The sequence below is a fragment of the Xiphophorus hellerii genome, chromosome 2 (genome assembly GCF_003331165.1).
Source record: "Xiphophorus hellerii strain 12219 chromosome 2, Xiphophorus_hellerii-4.1, whole genome shotgun sequence".
NCBI lineage: Eukaryota > Metazoa > Chordata > Actinopteri > Cyprinodontiformes > Poeciliidae > Xiphophorus > Xiphophorus hellerii.
In genome coordinates, this window is record NC_045673.1 from 27,770,949 (window position 1) to 27,793,123 (window position 22,175).

Genomic DNA, 22,175 nt, shown 5'->3' on the forward strand with positions numbered 1-22,175 from the left:
ATGGCTAGCTTTAAGTGTTCTTCCTTTAGTAGCATCCACGGTGAAAAAGTCAGAATTTGGGGTTTCAGGTCTTCAGGTGACCAGTAAATACCGACTGAGATGAAAATTAGCCAATCATCGTCAACAGCCAATCAAAAATGTTTATCTAAATCTGTAGGTTTAGACAACTAAGGATTTCTAACAATAAACATATATATAATCTCATAATTAGTTTTTAAACTTCAAATTTAGTCAGCATTTATGTATTAATGTTGACTAACATTAATCCAATCTGTCAACTGATTGGATTAATATTAAGAAAGTAATCCAATCTGAAGGTAATTTTCTACATTGTGAGGATTTTATCTGAATACAAGTCTCATTCAGTAAAATCAAATGAAGCGTTACCAATAAACAGATGGGCCAAAGTGTCATTTCCTTTGCGACTGCAGTGTGCAAGCTTTTCCCATAAACATGTCATTCAGTGATCTATTCTCTACCCATTTTTCCTTCTAAAGTTTCTCATTTTTGTTACGGGAACATTAGTCGCTTTATTGTGCAATTTCCTTCTCCTAAGTCCAAAGTTCAGAGCACATCCCTCTATCCTCTCGCTCTCATTTTCTCGTGAGTATCGGATATTAAGGGGTACCTCTGCCCTGTCAGGTGCAATCAGCCTTCATCCCTCACATGCCAAGGCATCTGAACAGAGCAGGAAGCTGCCGGCCCCGCCGCCTCTGAAAGCACCGGCTTTCCGAGGAGAGACACTGGCATCTTGTCTTTGGCCTCAGCTCCCGTCAGTGATCGTTTTGTCTTCCTAAAGAGCCAACGATTCCCAGAACCTGACTTCCTCTCTTCAGTGCGAGCCTCGCTGATGCTGCTGCGCCTAAGTGGAGAAGTGAAACCCTGTGTTCAAAGCCCGACGTTTCAAAGCCTCCCATTGCAGCCTGTTGAGGATTCACTGTGTGCTGACAGGCTTACTCTTTGGGATGTAATATAGTTAGGACCTGAATATGCATTTAATTGAAAAGCCCCTAAATGTCTACTGTCAGCCCTGTTAATACTCTGGTCCGCCGGAAAAGCTAGGCCTTGGTTTGGTTGAAATAAATGCATATGCGACTCCAAGAGCAGGAATTGTACTATAGTGCAGAGCATTCTGGGTGAATACGACCAAAACAAACACACAAGTCAAACACTAGTGGGACAAATGGCTCGGGGTCTTTTACCAGCGACAAAAGAGAAATTCTACAACCGCTAAAATCTGACGCTACTCAACATTTTTCTTCTTCAGACGTTTTTGTGTCATTTCCTTCAGTTGTTCTTAGTGCAGCACCACCACAGGCGAGGAGGTGAACAGGTGTTTCAAAGGTGTTTGGCTTGTTTGAAGCAGTGCAGTGTGAAAGTGAACCGCATCGATCAAACCGAGTCTAGCGGACCATCTGGTGTGAAAACACGCTAAATGTAAAGCTTGCATGGGTGAAAGAACTTTACATTGTAAAGGAATATTCTGACCCACTTCCACAGTTTATAGAGTTTTTGGGGATTTATTTTTCACTGCTGAAGTAAAATAAAGGTCGGTTATGGATCTGATCCTTTCTCACGATTCAAACAACTTTGTACAAATTAGCACCCACACAAATATCACGTCTTTTTGTCTTCACAAGGACTTTGCATTGACGTCCATTCATTTTTTATTACATTCTCTAGCCTATTCCCAACCCAGTACCTAACCTATACTCAATTTACGCTAAACCTAGCCTGACACTTTAACATAGCACTGATTCCTATGGTGCAGTGGGTCCTGGCAATGTGGTATTTGATGGAAAAATGGGCATGAGAAATGCTAAAACACACACACCTTGTCTGCACACAAACCTACTCTGCTTTACACACCAGGACATTCTTGCACCCATGCTAACAATCCAAAACGCAGTAGGTAATGCTGTCAGATTGGCCAGGTTTCTTTTGAAAACGACGGGCTGGAAAAAACAGTTTTAGGTGGATCGATTAAAATTTGGACTGCTTTTAGAAAAGGTTTTAAGAAAGTCTTCATAGGAAAATTCTATCAAAATAGTTGTCACTGTGTGGCAGAAAAGCACAAAACTCGTACAGATTAATGAAATGCGTTCTTCCACTCATTTTTAGTTAATTTATTTTGAAATATCTAAAATCTGTCAAATGTGACGTCATCAGTGAGTAATAGTCATTGGTCAATCAAGTGTCTCCATGTCATAGTATTGTAAAAAATAAATCCCAGTGCAACTTGGTGAATTAAAAGGATATGGTGCCTCAAAAAACACGTCTTGTTGTGTTCCAAGAGTCAGAATGTGATAAAAGACGAGCAGAAACATCTAATGTTGTTCATGGAGACGAGCTGAATGCTTGTGTAGAAGTCTTTTTATGCACATATGTGGTTTTCGTATTGCCTTTTTATATTTGCTTATAAAGACTATTTGCGTCTACGGCTTTGTTTCAGTCGCAAACTTAAAGCCGTCTATCCATTCCACGTTTTTCCTCAGACTGTGTGTGTCTCTGTGTGTGTGTGTGCGTGCGTGGGCGTGTGTACAGTTTCACTTCCTGCCCTGCTTGACCCTCCGACTGGGAGAGCTCAAACTCACTGACGTCCTCTCCGTGTCCTTTCCAGGCCACCAGGCAGTTTCTAGAGGAAATCAACAAGTGGACCAGTCAGCATGGAGTGTCTCCGTTGTCCAGGGAACTGGCCGTCAAGTTTCTCATGGCTCGCAAGTTTGACGTCCTCCGCGCCATTGAGCTCTTCCACAATTACAGGGTAAGGGATAGGGACGCTGCTAACCTGATGTGTCATCATGTGCTTAAAGCATCTGCTTCCAGCTGAACTTGCCAGCCCTGGATTTTGTCGATAAGGAGTAACGATTAGTTGGACGAGCATCAAAACTCTTTGCTGTGAATAACATTTACTTTAGTTCAGTTTCCTTTTGTGGTTTAAGGCCAGACAAAGATCCCTAGTCTGAAATGTTTCTGCAGTTGCTGCTCTACTATGATTGCACATCAAAATTGTGAATGTGTTCCTGTAAAACTCATATGGATCTGTTAAAATAAAACAAAAAATGTCAGGTGGATTCATCCTTAAATATTTTGTAATAAAAAATATTTACATAACTTCTTTTTCTCAGAGACGAAGGTTTAGTGGGTAGATGGAAGCCTTTGTAATTTGATCTAGTAAAGTTGTGTCCAAACATTTTTGCCATGGGGTCAAAATTGTTAAGTTGAAATCATCCGCAGGTCACAAACATATCTAAATAAATGTTTGTTTTTCCAGTTTGATCTCAGTAATATACATAAAATTTTTAATGAAACGAAACATAGTTGTCTAATTTTTGTTGAATACTAATCAGTAAATCGTTGATCCAAACACAAAGATTATTGCCTTTGTGTTCTTCCCTCCATCAGGTCATTATTGTAAATAAGAAAATGTTCTTAATAACTTACCTCGTTAAATAAAGGTAAAAGTTATTTTCCCTGGCACATTATGTTATAAAATGGCACTATCAAGTAACTATGTTAATTTTTTGTTATAAAAATGCTACATATATTTTAGAAATTTGACTTGGGCCTGAAATTGGCACTCTGTCTCTTTAAGAAAGTCTTGCTCTTTCTGAAACTCCGCCTTCAGGAAGTCATCACAACTTCCTCACAACATGGCTCCTCCATTAACCCTTTAACAATGTTTTTACCAGCGTTGCTCTGAGAAGCCTTAAACTGCTGCTGTGCAACAGGTTGTTTCTAGGTAACCAAATAGTGAGTTAGTTAGTTGATGCCACTAGCCTAGCTTAGCTGGACATGAGAGGTTGAGCAACTAAAGCTTTTCCTCTGCCTACATCCCCCAGAATGCTGCACGGTTCTGGATTGAAATGAATGCATTACCTATTCATATTGATCAACTGTCTATAGCGATCTATAATGTTATTGATCTATTGTCCAGCCCTAGTCAGAGGCCATCCACAACGACTCTTTTAAGATACTTTGGTAGGAGTTATTACAACATGTGATTTCCCTTTGGGGTGAAGACAATATTTTTTTTATTTAAAATGAACTTAAGTTCAACATCTGAGGTATGGGCATCAACAAGCTTCTGGAATAATGTTGACATATTTATTCTCTGTTAATAAAGGTGATCGAGTTCATGCTACTTTTACTGTCATGCAGCTTTCAGTGCAGTAGAGCTGAAAGCATAAAACTGGCCTGCTTTATTGATTGAGGAAAGTTGGTGCGTAGTATCCGCATCGTTCGCAGCAAACGGCAACACAAAAGCCGTTTTCATTGAAAATGAAGACTAGTGCAACATTCCCAGGAACACGGTCTCACGCCGACTCATCATCAGAGGGATATTCCAAGAGGCGTTTTTGACTTTACGGAGAACCGAAGCACTCGTGAACAAATCCTACTTGTGTTGTCAAAAGGAACTGAGCATGCAGTCAAACAATATCGACGTAAAGGAACCGTGTCCAAATAAAAGAGACGGATGGAAACGGAATATGGGATTTTTTGTTTGTTTTTTCTGGACTTTCTTTTTTTTTTTTTGAGGCGTAACAGATGAACAACAGCTGTGCATCTGAACCGAGTATTGCTGATCTTCTCCTTTTTTCAGCTTCCTGTTTGTTTGCTTGCCGTGTTCTCAGCCACCTCCCTGGGAGAGAAGAGGAGCATTAAGAAACGTACGACTCCACACATCTTAGCACGTCTATCGGAGCCGGGCGTGTCCGTCTCTGCTGTAGGGACACTGTGAAGTAGTGCGACCGTGTATGCATACGTGGATGGGTGTGTGCGTGTGTGTGTGCGCAGGAGGGCGAGATGAGTTGAGTTTGTGAAATCAAAAGTGACAAGCAGAACGGGTTAAGATATCCGGTGATCTTCCCACCATCAAAGTGGAACGTGGTGATCAAACTCCTAGTTCCTTATTTATTTGATGATCTCAGTGATTGAGTCATTTTCTTCAGTCAGCATTAACTCTCGTTTGATGCATAATATTGGTGGAAGGTTAATAGGGTGCGAACGAAAAGTGTAAAAATATAAGTAGACCAATAAAAATATTAAAAGTCTGGCATTTGTGTTCAGTCCCCAAAAATATGTCAATGAATAACAGACATGTCAGGGGGAAAAAAGTTGTGGAGAGGTTTTGAATGCCCAACAGAAGTTGAGGCAGTTTTATTTGTATAGCACATTTCATCAACAAGGCAGTTCAAAGGGCTTTAGACCGTAAAAACAGCATATCAGGGAGTCCTTGAAAAGTCTTAAATTCATGTACCTAAAATTGCGGCCTTAAAATGTCTAAAATGTGTTACAAAATATGTAGCCTAAGTTGGCCTTGAATACATTAACCACAGGTCTTAGATGCTATCATGGCAGGAATATTTAATATTCTAATTTATTTTTTCTGTGGGACATTTCTGTTAGGCAAACGTTTGAGTGGCATGCAGACATCTTCATTCGGTTTTTATAACTCAAGGTGGCTGAGGCTACCGCTAATGAGCTGCTAATAAACCCTTGCTAGCTAGCTTTTTTGTGTCTGTCATTGGTAAGTTTAAATTTATCGCCAATTTGTCTTTGCCACTGGCTCACTTCTGTTTTGAACCCGTTCTGTGCAAAAAAGCTTGATACTACTACTACATAAAATATGCAATTTTCTTTTGAATAGTCTGCATTGCTACAGGTCATAAATTTAATTCACAATGGTCTGAAAAAGGTCTAAGAAGGTCTTGAATTTGACTTGATTACCATATTACATGTGGAGACCATGTAATATGGTAATGAATTATAAAACAAACATATTTTGTCAAATGCCCTCATCAAAGTCATCAAAGAAATATACATCAAATATAATAATCAATGTTCAAGTCATTATTTATCAAATGCAACACTATATAGGCAGATTTTTAGCCTTGATTTAAAGGAACTCAGCGTTTCGGCAGTTTTGTACCTTTCTGGAAGTTTGTTCCAGATTAGTGGAGCATAGAAAATAAATGGTGCTCCTCCATATTTGGTTCTGGTGAGAGCATGTTTCAACTCCGTTACGGTAGACAGGCAAGAAGAAGAGAAAAATTGTCCCAATGACAGTTTGTCACAAGCAATTTACATTAGATAGCAGACTTGTAGAAAAATGCCCTCTACTCATATGAAACCATTTTTTTGTTAGTTTTTAAGATCAAAATGGTGCCCATATACAAAAAAGTAAACATTTAGCTTCAACCTTTTTCAAGCATTGAAATGACCCAGTCAAAGCCTATACTGGAATCCAATCAGATGGACTTGGTCACAGTCTCCATCCAATCTAACTGAACTTGAGCTATTTTGCAAAACAGAATGGCGGACAGAAAATATCAGCATTTACACCCAAAAAGCTGGTAAAGACACCCCCTACAGGCCTGTAGCTGTAACTGCACCTTAAGGTAGTTCTAAATAGTATTCACTCAGTGAGGCTGAACACAAATTCACACTGTAATTTTAAAGATTCTTATTTGTTATTAGTTCTTTCCACCTCACATTGAAGTGCTAATTTGCTTTTGGTCTATCACATAAACCTCTAAGAAACCCCCCTGAAAGTTTGTGGTTATGATGTGACAAAATGCGGAGAGGCTCTGCAGCTCAGACAGTTTCCAGACCTGACAGGATGGCGCAATGATGAAAACTTTGACCTTTTAGAAAGGATTAATCTCTCACCTCGACACCGAAGTCCCTTTAACGCAGCACTTGTACCGAGTCATGGGCCGACAGATCAGTCTGAGCAAGCGAACATCAGTGTATCCAACCACTAGGAAAAAAAACTGGATTTCAGTGTTAACATCTCATCTAGAAGGTTTTATTTAAACTGTGAAGTTTGTGGCAATGAAGCAACTTAATTGTAGTTTCTTGATGACTTTACTTTTTTCTTTTCTTTTTTTTTTTTTGCATTGCATTGCATTGATCACCAATTGTTACCAAATATGTACCAGGAGTAGCCAGCCTGAAAGCATGCTACTTAAATGTTCTGTTACATCAGTTCTGATTTGGTACTTTTTGTATACTTTTGTTCAGAAATATGTAGTTGAGTCATTCCCTCTGGGTTTGGATGTGGAACAGGTGCAAGGATTGTTGTTATAATGCGTAACTATAGCAACAGAGGATTTTCTGCCCCCTACAACTTGGAGCAGCTGAGTAGCATCTTCAAACATCAAATAACACTTGAACTACGACACCGGATAAATTAAAAAAAAAAAAAAAAAAAAAAGTCGTCCAGACGGAGATTTAATGAAGCGGCAAAAGCAAATGAGGTGGATTAGCAGAGCTTGCCGTCAGCTGATGATGAAATTATGCGTGACAACATCAAAATTTCCCTTTGAGATGAAGTATTTCTGAATTTAAACATTAATATGATGGTGTAATGTATGCTTGTTTTTAAATCTAGGATTTTATCTGTTTTATGAAAATGTCTCGGTGGTTCATCTTTGTGATTTCCGGACACTTAAAGGTTCAATAAAAATCACTTGGGAACCAGCTGAAGATCAGTTTGTGTGTATTTATAGAGAATGGATGAGAGTTAGGTTAATGTTGAGTGACATGTTTTTTTCTCCTTTAGGTAAGCAGAATAAAATCAAACTTTCTTATATTTCATGATTTTACGTTTAATTGATCATGCTTTGTGTCCCACTCTCTAAAAAAAACTAATTTAAGCTTTGATCGTATTTATTTCGGTCCATGTTAATGTCTAAGTTTGTGTCTTGTCAGATTGCAATGATATATAAGATGAGTGTATGTAGAGAATAAAAGTTGTTAATGTTATCGTCATCATCATGACATTTTAGTCTGCAGAAACCAAGATGAGAGTCCCTAATCTTTGTTTTCATCTATTTAAATGTAAAACTCAAGGTAGATTTCAACGACCTAGTCCAAGCACCTTAAGATCAGGTTGAAGGAACCTCCACGTGATCACTCCAGGGTTTCCTAGATTCCAGCTAGAAATAACACGGGTCTTCCTGCTGCGGCTCTATTGTTCACGCAGAGGAATTCAGCTCCTCTGGCTTCCCAGCAGGCTGACTTCACCTTGCTCCCTTTTGATCTGTTCGTCTTCAGGAAACGCGTCTTAAAGAAGGGATCGTCAGACTGCAGCCTCAGGAAGAGCCGCTGCGCTCCGAGCTGCTCAGTGGAAAATTCACAGTGTTGGTAAGAATGTTGTTTTTTTTCCTTTAAACGCCTGTATTAACTGATAAGAGTCAGATTTCTCTTTATAATATTGCTCAAAGTCAGTCAGACTGGGTGGCGAAACCTCGCAACTTTCAGAAACCAGAGATGTTTTTGTACTCGTTTAGAGCCATAAATGTTGCATAAAGTTTTGTGAAAAGGCAACCAGAAAAAATTGAATAAAAATGTCCATTACAAAATTTGTGGTTATTTTTAAAGAACCACCATTTTATGTCTGGTTTTAGGTTTTGAAAACAAAGAAAATTATAAAACATTTACAAAAAGAGGGTTGCTAAAAAAAAAAATGTTTTAAAATGATGTGAACAAAAAAAAGGGACTTAGTTTCCAACATGATGATGAGACAACAATAATATATATGACTAGCTACGTTTCTGTTACAAATGTACGCCAAACTTTGTCCATATTTCGCTAATGACGAAAAAGCACAATTTTGAAATTGCGTTTTCATTAAAAAAGAAATGCAATTAGAATCGCACGTGAATACGTCTGTCCACGCAGTCAATCATTAAAAATCATCCTCCAAACTACTTCCTATCTTCTTCTTTATGGTTTGCACCAGTGGCAACATCCAGTTGTTGATCATGTGACCCACGTGATGCGGAAAAAGTTTTTCCATTGCAATTTTGCTAAATAAGTTGATTTTGATGCAGCCAAAAAAACACCCACCTCATCCTAGCGTCAAAACTTTTCAGTGAAAAAAATAAATTGCTGTGTTTCCACCAAGAAAATTAATTTTCAAAATCTCAAATTGCACAACTATGTGATCAAGAGAAATGCAACCACAGATTTTTGTATGAAATATATTTATTCCATGCAAAAAAAACAACAACAAACGATTAAGAAAACAGCTAAAATCTGCATTCGGTGTATCTATATAAATATATTTTTTTCAATTGTTGGTTCAAGACTTTTTTTTAGCTAAATTATCAAGAGCCATCATATATATGGTTTTCCATTCAGGCCAAAAAGTTACATCTTGGTCTCACTTGAGAAATATTTAGAGATATTTGGAAAGAATTTAGCAATATTTGTGCTTACTTATGACTGTAAACGTGACTTTTTGTTACGTGCCGTATCTGAGATCGACACGTTGCGTAGCTGCAAGATGACATTAAGTGAGGCTGAGGTAGCAGCATTGTACAAATAGAAAATACTGCCACCTGCAGGTGGGATGTCTCTGTAACTTAAACTCAAATGTTTTTGACTGTTTTTTGGGGGGGAAATTTGCAATGCAAAATAAACATTTTGCATAAATTTCCACAATCTCTGAATTGCGAAAAAACTGATGTTCCCTAACAAACATCGGATACCTGCTTACTATTAAGTTCAAATTCTTTTTAGGCGGATCAGAAAACGTTCACATCAAATCCCGCCGCCACCTCTACAAAATGCTGTGGAGTTCACAGTTGTGACCTGAAATCAAAAGGGTGTGAATACTAATCACCACCGACAGCTGCCAGGTGAAATCCAGCAGCATGTTTATTGCAGGGTTTCTGAATCCCTGTGTGATATGTGATATGGAGGATGGAACCTTATCACATAATGTTCTTTATGGAGCATCTGAATTTATGATGCACATAATGCTTCCACAGGTCTTAACCGGCTTTAAACTGCCAGATAAGTTTATCCTGTCAGTCGTCATGTGCCCGCAGACACAAACCAAACAAAAAAAACAAACAAAAAGAAAGAAAGATAAGCCTTCCCTCCCGCTACTTTTCCTGCCTTCCCTTTCTTCCTTCCCCTCTCTGACGCGCCACAGTGGCGTTGATACTGCACATCCTCTGGTCTGACGTCTGAGTCCTCCAGCCTCAGCAGCAGGATTCATATCCTGTCTGATGTATTTTTAGCCCCCGTGCCAAAGAGAGAACACGATAATTCACGTACAGAAAGGAGCGCTCCGGTCGGCGGAGTGGCACCGCGGCGCTGTTAGGGGTGCAAAGTGGAAAAAAAGAAATCAACCAAGATGGAGGTGTGCTACCTAAAGGATCTTTATATTGATGGTGATTGTTGTTGACCGCCCTTTCTCCCCACCTCCCCCCCACACACACACTCTGTGAACCGTACTGCCCCCCGGTGGTCGCTTTGATCTGGGGTGTTGGTCAGGATGAAACCAAACAAAGCAACACTTGTCGACATGTTTCGTGTTGTCGACGAGAAAGCACGAGCTTTTGGCCGAAAATCCAAATCGTGGTTCTGCTGCTGTTGTACCTCGCAAAAGTTTTCACACCTGCATTTTCTGTGACAGCTACATCTCTGAGTAATATTCAGTCCACCATCTGAAAGACGGCTGAGCAAGGAGAGGAACTAACCAGAGAGGCACCATCACAGGATAAGAACAAAGTAGTACGACAATAAGTCGAAATAATATGAGAATAAAGTCGCAATAATGTGAGAAAAAAAGTTGTAATGTCACGAGAATAAAGTCATACTGCCAAAATGGTCATAGGGATACAAGAAATAATTTGTATGACATTAAAGATGAAATAGCAGTGATATAGTGAAGATAGATTTATCTTACCAGAATAAAGTTGTAATATTAGTAAAATGAAGTAGTAATTTTACGATAACTCCCACACAAAAAATAAGAACTTAAAATGAGGAACGTGAAGCATCTTGTGAAGTTATATTTTGGTATCTGTTTTACAAATAAACATAATTAATCTGTTTAACACATCAGCACCAAATTATTATCAGTAGCAGGACTTTGAAACAATCTTTGCAAATGGCTGCGTCTGTTTCGATGAACGAACCACAGATGAGATGAGTTGCTCACGTCAGATCTTGATTATATTATCAAAGCTTTGCAACTTTTTCTATCAATTTTACAACTTCCTTCTGGTAATAGTGTCTTTTTATCCTGCTAATATCAATTTATTGTCATAATATTATGACTTAATTCTTGTTTTTGCAAAGAAGAATGGGGATAAATGTCAGTCTCTAGATGAGCAAAGCTGGTAGAGACCCCCCAGCCTCCCCCAAGGGAAAAAGCTGCAGGCTGTAATTGAAGTGAAAGTTGGTTCTACAAAGTATTGACACGGAGCGGCTGAATAAATACAAATCCAAAATCTGTGATCCAGATTAGATTAAATGTTTCTTATTTGTTGATATTCTCCGTTTTCAGAGTGTCCGGGACCCGACAGGAGCCTCCATCGCTTTGTACACAGCCAAGCTTCATCATCCCAACAAGACAGGCAACCATGTTGTGCTCCAGGCTCTCTTCTACCTTTTGGACCGGGCCGTAGAAAGGTGACCTCACCACCACCAGAAATTCTGATTTTTGATTGCAGAATCTTTTCTGCTCAAAGAGACAGATTTCTGATTTTTCCCTTCAATTAAATGCTTGCTCACTACGTTATTCCAATCACTTCTAAAATTGTGTTTTGACAAAAAAAAAGGTGCACATTTACATTTTTCAAACATAGATGGCTTCACCTTTTCGGTGTACCATGTGAAAACATGCAGATTTCTCTTTACTCTCATCAGCTTTGAGACCCAGAGGAATGGCTTGGTGTTCATCTACGACATGGCGGGTTCCAACTACACCAACTTCGAGCTGGATCTGAGCAAGAAGATCCTCAATCTGCTCAAGGTTGGAATCGCTGATTCACTGGTTTAAATCGAATGGCCACAATGCAAAAAATTAGGTCAAATCTGCTTTGTTCGGGAGGCAACAGTCAAAATTTGGTAACTTATTTTTGATGTCCGGTTCTTGCGGATGACACAGATTCTGATTTCTCTTATAAAAAGATATAACAAAGGTGTTTTGCTGCCATCTAAATGGTCTTCAGATGTATTTTCCTGCCTCCAAAAGGAAAATAGAATACTGAATGTCTTGCTCTCTCTCGCTCTCCTGCAGCCTGAACAATTTCTCAAAATGTTTAGCAGCTTCTTTCATATTTGTGTTTCCTCTGATATAGTTTTCATTGTTTTTTTGTATTGTTTCCCTAGTTACAGCGCCTTATCTGAAAATTATTCCCGACCTGATGCGGTTGAATTTACTGATTGGAAAAATTATCCAATTTTTGATTTTGTGACTGGAAGGTCACTAGTCGGGCAAATTAACCTGAAGTCAGTGCATTTCTCACGGCACTCAATTAGGAAGTGTTACAAATGCCTCCCAATTAGACAAACTAAAGCTAAATCAAGTGCTACAATTGTCGTCCAGGTCATAAAGGCTTTTCCAAATGGCAAATGAAAACAAACTACACAACAAACTAATTTAATCTATAAACCCAGGGATGTGAATGTTATTTATTTACCATATTTCAATAAATTTTATTGTTTGTCTCAGAAAACTTGCTAAGCCCAGTGGGGCATATTGTTACAAGTTGGCAGGACATTATAAATTGTCTTTGGGTGATTATGTTATTGGAAGACACTATTGACAATACTGACGCCAACTATAGTCTTTCAAATAAAAAGTATAGCTTTTTTTTTGCCCTTAAGTAACAATAATAATAACAATACAGCAATAATTCACTAGATTTTATTGGGCTGTTTTGTTCACAAAAATTAGCTTCTGAAGATGAAAATCTTTGTCTAGAAAATCTATAGTTTTAATATGAAGTGTTCTGTCTCTGTCCACCAGGGGGCGTTCCCTGCCAGGCTGAAGAAGGTGTTGATTGTGGGGGCCCCTGTGTGGTTTCGAGTCCCCTACAATCTGCTCAGCCTGCTGCTGAAGGAGAAACTGAGGGAGAGGGTAAACCGTCCTTCAAACTAAAATCATGAAGGATTTTTAGCTTCTGGATCATTGAATCTCGGTCATCGAATCCCCAGTTTCCCACTCTGACTCCAGGTTCAGATGGTGAAAATGGCCGAGCTGCGTCAGCACCTCCCCAGAGACTGCCTGCCCCAGCACCTGGGCGGCCTGCTCCCGCTGGACGCTTCGGGCTGGAACCAGGAGCTGCTGGCGGGTCAGAACGGCCGGGTGGACCCCGTGGATGAGCTGGTGGGAATCCCCCTGGAGGACTCGTCCATCCACGTGCCGGGGCCTGAGGCCATGCGGCCGCAGGAGCTGCTGGCGCACCTGGGCCGGCTGCAGCGCTCGGGCGTCTACCAGGAGTACGAGGAGCTGCGCAGGGAGGCGCCTCCCGGAACCTTCCACTGCTCACAGTGAGTCGTCCTGAAGTAACGTCTGCTTTGTCTACGCTTAATGGGAAGCTCCGATTGCAGTTTTCCAGCCGATCGACGGTCTTTATCTAGCCTGACCTCCCGATTCCATTTCTTTTTTTAACTTACTTTTTGTGTTGTTATTTTTGTCTGAAAAGTTGAAAAATATAGCAACAAAGTCGATACACGTGCGGACTAGGTACGCACCGATCCACCTTTTTTCACTTCCGATACCGATATCTGAGGTTTAGTATCGGCCAATACAGATTTGATTCAGAAAGTGCTTAAAACATTATTTTGTTTTGGGGGTTTTTAAACACCGACATAAATGTACTGAAGTTCGATTTTTTGTTAATATTTGAATATTTATAGATTAAAAAATAAAAAATAAAACAAACAGAGCAAACATAAAATACTCATAAGTGCCCAGACTAGGCCGAGGAGCTTATACATATTACACATTCACAACAAAATTAACGTAATTATAAACTCCACAAAAACAAAAAAAAACTTATTCCAGACAATCCTATAGGATTCCTGTCAATCATGTAATTTGGCTGTCAACAATTGAAAAGATTCAATCTGTGGTGGTTTTTATCTATTCCCTATACACCCTATGACTTTTCCACTTACAAATAATAACCCTGGACATTTTTGATGTTCCATTGTTTTGCCGTTTTTCCATCGTTTTGCTGAAAAGGCAGTTGTAATGGACAGGCCCGTGTTGCATGAGTGACCGTACCTTCACGACTCTTACAGTTTCAGCACAAACTGTTCTCCAATTCATCCATTTTAAAAAGACGACTAGGTGTAATTACAAATGTATCTTACAACTCTGCACCATCACAGCACACTTTAATACACCAACAGCTTCACAAGTTTGGTCAAACATGTAAAAAACAACTTTAAATAGTTCGGTCAGTGAAACTAGGATTATAACAGCCAATGCAAAATAAATAATAGAGAAACTGAAATTGACAAAAATGAAATGCAACAAACCTTCTCTCAAATGGTTCAAAAATTCTAAATATAATGTAAAATAAGTAATAAAGCATGGTGTCCCTCAGAGTACAAAGCATAGAATTAGACTGACTAGATCTGCCTTTACGGATCGGGCACATTGTCACAATACTCTATGTAGTTTGTTTTTCCCCCCAATATCGGCACTAATACAGACATTAATATGGGATTGGTGCAGCCCAGACATTTACAGTCATCTTCAGAGATCTGCTATTTATTTAAAGATATTCTATCATTTAGATGAATGTGGACATTAAAAAGACCTTATGATACACTAATATAGTTCTCTGCTCCTGATAGGGACATATGAAGCATTTAGCTGCAAATAGATCACATTGCAATTTATTTAATTGATGTAATAATATCTGGCTCAGTGTGAATAATTCATATGCAGCTATGAATGAGATGAATCCAGTGATGCAGAAGTTAGATGACATCAGGTAACACACTTCTTCTGCTTGAACCCCTTTTTCTGTTTTGTTTTTTTATTGATTCCCCTATTTATATTTTTTCACTTTTTTCTCATTACATTCACAAAAGTAAATGTATTTAATCAGGGTTTTTTGTTTGTTTGTTTTTTTTAGTCAAAGCACTTTTTCAGCGTTTTATTTGTTGAAGAAAATCGAAATCTGCTCACTGTAACTTCACAATTACACAGTTCAATTTAGCTATACCAGTGAGGAGGAGCAGGTGTCAGTAGTGAGCTTTGGTGTTGCTTTGGTTCGACAGGTTGGCCTACAATCAGGAGAAGAATCGCTATGGCGATGTGCTGTGCCTTGACCAAACGAGAGTTCGTCTAAAGCCCCGCAGAAACGAGGTAAGGTCGGACTGAAAAACAAACAAACAGAAATGAAATACAATGCTCTCTTTCAGCAGACCGCATGTCTTCTGAACTCATGTGTGTTTTCAGCTCTGTAGGAATCGATTCAATCTAGGAATGCACCAATATGAAAATCTGGGCCGATATCAATAGCCAATATTATTACAAGGAAGATAACCGGGATTTACCAGTATATCGTACATATTAGGATCGAGATTTTAACATGTTAATTTTGATTAATTAATGACATTTTAAGTTTGCATTTACACGTTTCTGTTGCACCCGTAAATCTGATGCACTCGCTATCTCCACAAAAAATAACAATGTATGACAAAACCGCTTCACTAGGCCCACTTGGGGTTAATCTGATGGGACGCTGGACCAGACTGTTGTTCAAGTTGTCCTAAGTGGAGTTAGCCAAAGCTATCCAGGCCTAAAATAGCATCTCAATGCTAAACATCTTGTGTCCCCAACGCTAATGTCATTACTTCTTTACTTCAGTTAAACATCACACAATCTTGTCACATGCCCAAATAAATACCACATACCACAAGAATAACAACATGGAAATAAACATCAGCCCAGTTTTTTAACATATCAGAGTGAAATGTAAAAATGAAAGACCTACATCGGCCGATACGTCACATTGTGCAATCAATATCCCAAACTTTGAGCTTTGCTGTTCTTTCAGAGATCGGATTACATCAACGCAAGCTTCATGGACGGCTACAAACAGAAGAACGCGTACATTGGTACTCAAGGTAGGACTGCTAGACGCTTTGAATTAAAGTTCTTCTTCTTATTGAAGTCTACTTCATGCAACTAGACTTGTCTCTGCGAGACATGCTGTAAGCTCCCCTGTACGTCACAGGACCACTGGACAGGACCTACGGGGATTTCTGGAGAATGGTCTGGGATCAAAACGTGCTTCTGATCGTCATGACAACAAGGTAACCCCCAAAAGGGTCCCAGGAGTTTCTGTTTTCGTAATTTTGGACAGGTTTGGTTTTCTTGACGTGTCTCGGTGTCGCAGGACGGACGAGGGCAGTCGGAGGAAGTGTGGACAGTACTGGCCCCTGGAGGAAGGCGGGCAGGAGGTCTACGGCCACATAGCAGTGGTGAACCAGAGGGTGGACCACCACACCCACTACAACCACACCACTCTGGAGCTGCACAACACGGAGGTATACGCTTCTTCTCTGGGTGTAGGATTTCTCTTTAACTAAACACAGCACAAATAGATCCCTGGAAATTTCTAAGCACTTCTTATAACTTGAAAGCTGTTGTGTGCTGAGAAAATGGCGTATGATGCATAGCTTGTTCTCGTTTTCACAGATAAAGAGAGCTTTTCTGATTTAGATTTAAAAATAGAAGATTTTAAAAACTTTTAATAGTGTGTGTTACATGAGCTTTTTAAAACAATTACTTTGCACCAGTATCTTGGCCTTTCTGGAGCCAGGTGTTTCTCCAATTATTGAAATCTTTGTTAGGAAAAAAACGGTCCTTAGGCTTTCTGGATGTCTTTCAAGGTTTGGCTGCTGTTTACGCCAATTTACGCCCAGTACCATGAAATTTCCTGATGTAGTTTTATTTTAATTAGACAATTTAACTCTGACCTGTAGATCACTTTGCAAAGTTCCAGTTTTAAGTTGGATCTTTATGTACTTTGTTGCTGGCAACATGCTGCATTGTTATTGTGTATTTACTTAAATCCATTAAAAAATACCAACAATAGCTAGGTCTCAATCCAATTGTCATGCAAATTTCGAGCAAGCTTTTAAAATGTCACAAAAAATAAAATAAAATGTAAAATGTAGTTTCCAATAGATGGTTTGCATAGCCTAGTTTCGACCAGGTTATGCACAGCGCACATCAGATGTTGATGCTACCCATGGTAGTAATAAACAGGAAGTAGAGGTTGCAAATTAAAATGGACCATCCGTCTCAGAAAAAAAAACGTTTTCAGGACGCTATCAGGCGAGTTGCAATTGTTCTGTCATGTCAACAAGTGTTAGCGACATTACATACTATCCTGAGACGTGGAGGAAGAAATGCAAATCCAATCCAAGCCCTTGGAGGAAACCACTGATCAATCATGTGAAGTAAATGTGAAGTAAATGTGAGGTAAACGTTCGCTATGTCAGAATCCCAGTATGCGCTAAATCTCCGCTTTAGCGCATCATCTATTTTTCGGAAAAGCCAAAAACCACCTCGGACAAGTGTACAATTTTTTTTTTTTTTTTTTGCAAAATTGTGGCTGTTATTTAGAATTTTGCCATTTCAACCTTGTCTATTGCAATACTTCAAATTGAGCATAAAAACTGTTGATTCAAGCACATGTCACACAGTCCCTTGAATTCTACAAGCCCAGTGTGTAACCAAAGCATTTCAAGCATTTTAATGTGTTTTTGTTCACCTGTCCAGACATGTGAGCAGAGACATGTGAGTCACTTCCAGTACCTCAGCTGGCCGGACTACGGCGTGCCTACGTCAGCGGTGACTCTCATCGACTTCCTGGGAGCTGTGAAGAGGCAACAAAGGAAAATGGTGAAGGCTTTGGGCCCTCAGTGGACTGGCCACTCACTGGGACCGCCGATGGTGGTCCACTGCAGTGCAGGGATTGGGAGAACAGGTAAGACCAGGAGACTGTTGGGGGGTTTTCTCACAATGTCACATTATTGTGCTTTCTGATATGTTGATAAGGTTGTGATCCGAAATTATTTTAGCTGCAGTCACCCTTTATTTTATCACGCCATGTGTAGTGACAGATCATAAAAACATCCTACATGGGCTTAAACGTGAGGAAGATGAAGTGCATTTTCCAACATTACGTCCTTTCACATTTTGCAGTGTTGCAAAATCTTCCAATCAAAAGTACCTACAGGTGGCAATTTTTTTGTTTTTTCAACAAAAAAAACTTAGCATGGAATATAGTAAACTAATGATGTGATATAATAATAAAGAAGTCCGTTTTTTGTAAGTAAAGGATGTGTAAATGACAAGATCAAAAATCTGAATATAGTTTTGCATGTTTTCTTTATTAGAGAAGTTTCTACTGTGGAAATATTTTTGTGGTGTTTTTTTTTATCTTTCTTGCCTAAGTTTTGGTTTGTTCTTACCAACAAAAATGAAGTTTAGGTCAATTTCTTTAAAAAGAGTTTCTCACACAATTTATTGTGCCTGCGCTTCCATTACAAATGTTCGCAAAACTTTGTCGATATTTTGCTAATGTCAAAAAAAATAACACAATTTCACAATTGTGGTGATGGTTTACACGATAAGTCACTTAATCACATGCCGTGCCATCATCCCCCTACCACTTCCTGTTGTCTTTTACGTCTTTTCCGTCAGTGTTAACATCTAGCTGTTGATCATGTGACTTGTGGAAATGCAAAAAAAGGCATTTAAGTTGCAGTTTTGCAAAGGGCCGATATGGCCTAGCACAAAAAAAACATACAGAAAAATTAGTTTTTTCGAAAGGGTTGTGCTTCCATTCCAATTTGCGCAATCTTATCGTCGGTCAAATTTTGTACAGCGTAGTGTTAATTGCACGGGAAAGCAATGCTGAAGTGGCATTTCCCCAAAGCGGCGTCTTTCCGCAGCAATGAAACACAACGCAAATCAAGTGGAACGGGACTTTCAAGTGGTTGGACCGATACAAATGTAAAAGCTTGAATAATTTCAAGAGGTCTGATACAGGTGCGAGTCTGACTTGTCCCTGTTCTCGGCAGGTACCTTCTGCGCCCTGGACATCTGTCTGTCCCAGCTCCAGGACGTGGGCTCCCTCAACGTGTTTCAGACAGTGCGTCGCATGAGAACGCAGCGGGCCTTCAGCATTCAGACGCCGGAGCAGTACTACTTCTGCTACAATGCTATATTGGAACACGCCCAGAGACAGGGCCTGCTCCCGTCTAATCAGTAAGGCCCCGAACGACGACAAGGACTTTTCTGCTGTCAGCCTGCTGACCCTGCAGCCAGGCTGGGCGACCGGCCGACCGGAGGAAGTAAAGTCAACTCCCGACTGAAGACGACCTTTCGCCATAAGCCGTTGGCAAACCAAGTAAACGCATTAAAGATTAAAAGCCTTGATTGCTGATGATGTGTGATGAAACTGTGGCTGTCAACAATGTGATGTTTTAAAAGGTTTGTTGAAAACATACAGAAAAATGCAGCAGAGTGAGCGGGCCACTACGTTTTGGAGGCAATACAACGCCTTGGAAAGGTTTCTGTACTCTTCAATCCTTTCTCGTTTTGTCACTTGTCCCATCTTCAGTGTGTTTGGCATTTCAGTTGATAGACCAACACAAAGTAGTGAAAGGAAACTGGTACACGATTTTCAACTTTATGAATCTACGTCTAAAAAAGAAGAAGTCCGTTGCATTTAGAGACGCAAGTCTGTAAGGCTACGCCCAGTGATTTCCAAAAAATGTCTGAGATCTTCACAAAACAGCATAATTGAGTACACAGATGGACTCAATTCAGAACTGTGATCTCTGAAGACAATTTTATTTACAGGTATCAGAGCAAAGGGTGTCAATCGAAGACTTTTGTTAGAGCCAGTCAACCAGATTACAATAAATACAGAATTCTTATTGAATATACGCACCTATTGACACACTTAAAATAATACTCACAAAACAGTGCATCAAAAAGCAATACAATGCACTAGTTTGAGTTTTCTTTTTTCTTCAACAAAAGGAGAAAAAACATTTAATAAAACTAAGGGCAAAACCAAGTCAACACAAAAAAACCCTCCAGATATATACACCCAGGTTTTTTTTGTTATTTTACTAAACATATTTATAAAGAAAAATTAAAATTTAGATTTAATTTCCATTTCACAATTGCTCCTTTTTATTGGTCCGTTTTACAAAATCCAAATAACATCCGTTGTCAGAAATAATAAAAACTTCCAAGGGTATTAATTATTTTTGCAATACACTGTGAGGCCTCACTTCATCTAATTACTCATTTAAAAAAAGTTCACTTTTCACTGTTAAGAACCTCGAAGGGTTAATTCACCTCAGAAGTGTCTGCTGCTCCTTTAAACTGTTAAGCATCATGTTATGACATTACAAACTTGCTCGAGTCCTTTTCTCTTAGCGCAGCTTTACTATCGATTGTGTAGTTCAACATCCAATTAAAATCCCTTTAGGCCACGGTAGTTTCGTATTGCTGAAATTTAGTGAAATATTCCTTTAAACCAGTCTGATTTTAACTGTTTGTTTTTTTGTCGCCCCTCAGTGTCTCATTAAGGCAAACATTGAGCACAGTGCGTCTTAAATCCACGGTGTTTCCGTGGAGGTCAGGCCACAAATTCGCTGCCAACCGCCACGTTTACCATAAAGTGCACACTGTCTTTCAAAGTGAACAGAGCGAAAGCACATCCATCGTTTGAAAACCTGACAACTCCCCAAACGGCTGCTACATATTTTGACTGAATGCTCCTGAAGTTTCAATCCACTCGGACCTCTTTTCAGTTTTCTTTTGTACAATATTGGAGTGGTTAAAAAAAAAACCCACAAGCTTCCACCTCGCCTAATATATTAAGAGCTTTTGGCTGCCTTAACTGTGTTAGCGTCGTACTGCACAGACATTTGTTTTAAGGTGGTGCCTGTCACAGAAGGGTAAATCGGTGTAAGACCTCACGAGTAGTGCAATACCTTTTTTATGCATAAATCGTGTCTTAGCACTTTTTACAAAATTTTAAAAAGTAACTAAATAAAAAATAAAAATCCCAATGTGTCCTGGCGTTCCAGCGTGGCATTGAGCGGACAACTTTAATGTTAGATGACTGTATGAGTCTACGTGTGATGCTGGGATTCGTTGATTGTTGTATATTTAGTGATGCTGTAGCTGTAAAACACGGAGATATTTACTGTTATCATCTGCGTAGAGCTTTATTGGGACTAATGAAATGGACCGGACAGCAACGACGACGACGTAAGTAAGCACAAACGCGTGCCGACCGCAGCCTACAAGTCCTCCTTGGACACTCGGGAATCAAGAATAGCCTAGTGCTTTCGTCGTGTCCCAGTATATTGCCGTTGTTATTATTATTATTACAGTACATGTACAAAAGTTGTGTTTTTGTGTGTGTCGTTTGTCTTACGTTCTTTACTCCAGAGTTCATATTGAATTTGCTGGTAGTGAAGCTTTTTTTTTTTTTTTAAAGCCTGGAATTTCCACCTACTCTAATCTTTAGAATTAGTTCTTGCAATGACGGACACGAGATGTGCCGCTTTATTTTTCTATTATATTCAGCTACTGTTTTCATACAAATATGCAATTACCATTAATTTTATATTTGTTCTGTTATAACATTATGTTTTCACTTTGTATTGTATTTCATTGCGCATTGATTCATGCTATACTGTAATAAACACAAACTATGTCAGCATGGTTGTCAATGGTGCGCTATGTCTTCTGGTTGAACTGATTTGATGTTATTGCTTTTAAGGTATACTTAAGGTACATTTCAATTTATTTATTTTTTTTGTTGTCGTAGGGATCCACCTATAAATCATCCCTGGTTTCCTTAATATTAGGAATTTGACGATTGGACATTACATGAGAAACTGATCTTATCCACCGATCTTGTCTACCTCCACAAAGGTCTGAAAGATGGCCGCTGTCTCCTTTTGCTCTGCCGGGAGAGAGGGCTGATTGACCAGGTTACGTCTGCATGAGTGCAGCTAACCATAGTCTTCCCACTGTTGTCAACTTTCTTGTTGTATTTAGCAATGTTTCAGACCAAAAAATAAATAATCTGAATCGGCAGGTCAGGTCAGAAGACTGCAATCGGTGCCCCACTAATTTTGAGGGGGCCATGGAGGGATTATGAATGAACATAAACCAGCTCAAGAAAAGCTCATTATCACAAAAAACAATGTCATTTGAGCCATATAATCCTCTGAATCTAACCACAGTTCTTTACTTGTCCCTTCAGTTGACGGCTCAATATCTAAAAGCCCTACTTTGCTCCTAAAAATACTCTCGGGTTTCCTGAAAAGTGCTACATGCACCCCTCAGCTGC

General features: G+C 39.4%; 1 protein-coding gene across 3 annotated transcripts in view; it reads left to right on the plus strand.

Annotated features, from left to right (window-relative positions):
* The window catches only part of ptpn9a (protein tyrosine phosphatase non-receptor type 9a), a 29,283-nt gene extending 7,730 nt beyond the window's left edge, over nucleotides 1–21,553 (plus strand). For all 3 annotated transcript variants that reach the window (XM_032545361.1, XM_032545351.1, XM_032545345.1), the window contains 12 exons: nucleotides 2,621–2,764; nucleotides 8,062–8,151; nucleotides 11,312–11,436; nucleotides 11,674–11,779; nucleotides 12,779–12,889; nucleotides 12,986–13,302; nucleotides 15,049–15,136; nucleotides 15,831–15,900; nucleotides 16,011–16,089; nucleotides 16,173–16,323; nucleotides 17,564–17,771; nucleotides 18,871–21,553. In XM_032545361.1, coding sequence (XP_032401252.1) covers nucleotides 2,621–2,764; nucleotides 8,062–8,151; nucleotides 11,312–11,436; nucleotides 11,674–11,779; nucleotides 12,779–12,889; nucleotides 12,986–13,302; nucleotides 15,049–15,136; nucleotides 15,831–15,900; nucleotides 16,011–16,089; nucleotides 16,173–16,323; nucleotides 17,564–17,771; nucleotides 18,871–19,061 — 1,680 coding nt within the window. In that variant the 3' untranslated portion in view covers nucleotides 19,062–21,553. The remainder of the gene's footprint in view (nucleotides 1–2,620; nucleotides 2,765–8,061; nucleotides 8,152–11,311; nucleotides 11,437–11,673; nucleotides 11,780–12,778; nucleotides 12,890–12,985; nucleotides 13,303–15,048; nucleotides 15,137–15,830; nucleotides 15,901–16,010; nucleotides 16,090–16,172; nucleotides 16,324–17,563; nucleotides 17,772–18,870) is intronic.
* The last annotated feature ends 622 nt before the right edge of the window (nucleotides 21,554–22,175 follow it).